The 2,532-nt window shown below is 35.5% G+C and overlaps 1 protein-coding gene across 1 annotated transcript in view; it reads right to left on the reverse strand.

Annotated features, from left to right (window-relative positions):
* Window positions 1–2,532, reverse strand: part of SNX4 (sorting nexin 4) — a 114,492-nt gene that overhangs the window by 35,596 nt on the left and 76,364 nt on the right. The window contains exon 8 of the mRNA XM_006869374.1: window positions 2,124–2,185. Within this exon, the coding sequence (XP_006869436.1) occupies window positions 2,124–2,185 (62 nt within the window). The remainder of the gene's footprint in view (window positions 1–2,123; window positions 2,186–2,532) is intronic.

Consider the following 2,532-nt stretch of genomic DNA (forward strand, 5'->3'; position numbering starts at 1 on the left):
GGGAGTCTATGGAACATGGTTGAACTCAGCCCATTTCTTCATTGCTGCCTTTCCCCCTCTTCTACTCAGCAGTAGTCCAACATGGTCGCCAACAAGCTTACATGCCTGTTTATGTGTTCCTTTGAGTTTCAGTCTTGGAAGGAGGTTTGTCCTTAAGGGACTTGATTGCTTGCCTTGATGGTTCCCCGGCGAGCAACTTGCTTGTTCTTGTACAGTAGCCAATCATACTGCCATTTTTGTTTTGGATTTTTCCTGATGATCATTCTTTGAAGATGTATCTTGTATTGCTCTAGCTGTCTCAGGCTGGTCTGCTTGAATTTATGTTCATTTTTAAATGAGCATTGTTCTCAAACCTAATCAGAGTTCTAATTTATACAATATTCTAAATATCAGGGTTGGCTTACATACATTAAGTCTAAAAGCAATTAAAAATATGTTTCAAACATCATGCAGCAGGTTTCAAAAGGACTATTAAGGGAGAAGAGTATGAGTGGAATGAGGAACCCTAACTGGAGAAACAGTGACACCAGAAATGGAGGTAGAGATGAGGGCATGGAGAGAACATCTGAGGACTCTAGGCTCATGGAAAGAGAAAAAATGAGTGTTGGTGGCCAGGAGGCAGGCTTGCAGAATGTGCCCTTTGGTTGTTTAAATGATTAAAAAAAAAAAGACTATCATCACCAGCCATTGAAAAAAAAAAAAAATAGTGCCACATAATACTGGCCATACTGCATAAAATTTTAAGATACTGATGAACCAAAGGCCAATATAGTCTTCTACTCTAATAAATGAACTAATAAATTCAGATCCAGGCCTCACACCTTATTTTCAGATAAATTCTAGATAAATCCAAAATTAATGAAACCATAAAAATATATAATGAGAAAATATTTTTTCTTAATAATCCAAACTGGAGAAGAACTAATGAAGCTATACACTAAAATCAGAGGTCCTTGGTTTAAAAATGAGAAAAAAATAATCACTTATATGTAGTTTAATTAGGGAACATCGTGGCTCCTTAGGATAAGCATTGGACCGCGAACCACAAGTCCAGTGGTTCCAGCCCACCAGCCTCTCTGTGAGAGAAAGATGAGGCTTTCTGCTCCCACAAACACTTACAGCCTTGGAAACCCTTAACAGGGTTGCTATGAGTTGGAACCAACTTGACGGCACTTAAACACAACAACATGTAGTTTAATTTAATGAGTGGAATATATCTGTATGTGAAAAGCCACCATAAGAATAGTCAGAAGACAGGACTTACTGGTCAGAAATAGGCTGAAGGAACTCGATGACCGTTAAGGTCCTAGAAAGGAACTCGCCCTTTGGACCTAATTTTGAGCCAAGCAGTAGACAGGAATATAGTATGTGCACCATGGAATGGTTAATCATTCAAAATCAAAGGGCAACATTTACTTATGGATAAAGTTGAGAAGGTACAAAGAAAATAGGGACCACAGGGAGGAAGTGGGATAACTGCTGTAGCAATCACTGCCATGAAACAAAGTGTAAGATTTGTTGAATGTAAAACTGATGATCTTCTCTGTAAACCGTCACTCAATTCACAACAAAAGTTTTTTTAAAAAGTTAAAAGACATAGAAGCTAAGGGGAAAAAAATCAAATTCCTTTTATAATGGCCTTAATTTTTCTAAAATATATGGAATTCTTACAAATCAGTAACAAAAGCTATGAGCCCAATAGGAATAAAAGGCAAAATATAAATAGCAGACCGTTCATGGAATAAGGGGAAAAATAGCTTTTAAGCACAGGAAAAGATATTTTACTTCATTTGTAACTATTGTTGTTAAGTGCCGTTGAGTCAGTTCCTACTCATAGTGACTCTGTTTAGGGTTTCCAAAGAGCAGTTGGTGGATTTGAACTGCCGACCTTGTGTTTCAAACCTACCTTGTGGGGTCCAGTGCTTTATCCTACAGGGCCACAACCAGAGAAATGAAAATGTGTATGTACAGCTTCAAAGGCTTAAATGTTCAAAAACTACCACAGAATATCATTTCAAAAATCCTTACTCTCCAGACTCACATATTGTCAAGAACTACAGGTTTCAGGCAAAAAACTAATTAGAAATAATCACGCTTACTTTAAAAGTTTGTATAGTGCTTACCTGAAAACTCGTCCATAATTCCCATGTACTTTATATACACCATAGAGTCGGTCTGCTACTCTCTGAAATATTGAACAGAAATTGCTATGAGGTCAAATAAATACATAGTTTGCTTTAAAAAAAATAAGTTTTTTACTGTCATTTAAAAAATACATGTTTAGTAAAAAAAACTTGTAAAATATAGAAAAGAAAAAAATTTAACTTTTCCAAAGTCCCATCACTAAAAAATTAATGCTGTCTTATCATAATTATGTGAACACTTGTATATTTCTTTCCATACATAAACTTTAATTTAAAAAGCATACAAGGGAGTGTCAAAAAGTTCATGGAAAATTGATTTAAAAAATAATGGAATTTTTCTACAAACTTTTTTGATGTCCTCCTCATATATAATAAGCAAGAGTTGTTG

This window comes from Chrysochloris asiatica, unplaced genomic scaffold (assembly GCF_000296735.1).
Source record: "Chrysochloris asiatica unplaced genomic scaffold, ChrAsi1.0 scaffold00130, whole genome shotgun sequence".
In the NCBI taxonomy this organism is placed as follows: domain Eukaryota; kingdom Metazoa; phylum Chordata; class Mammalia; order Afrosoricida; family Chrysochloridae; genus Chrysochloris; species Chrysochloris asiatica.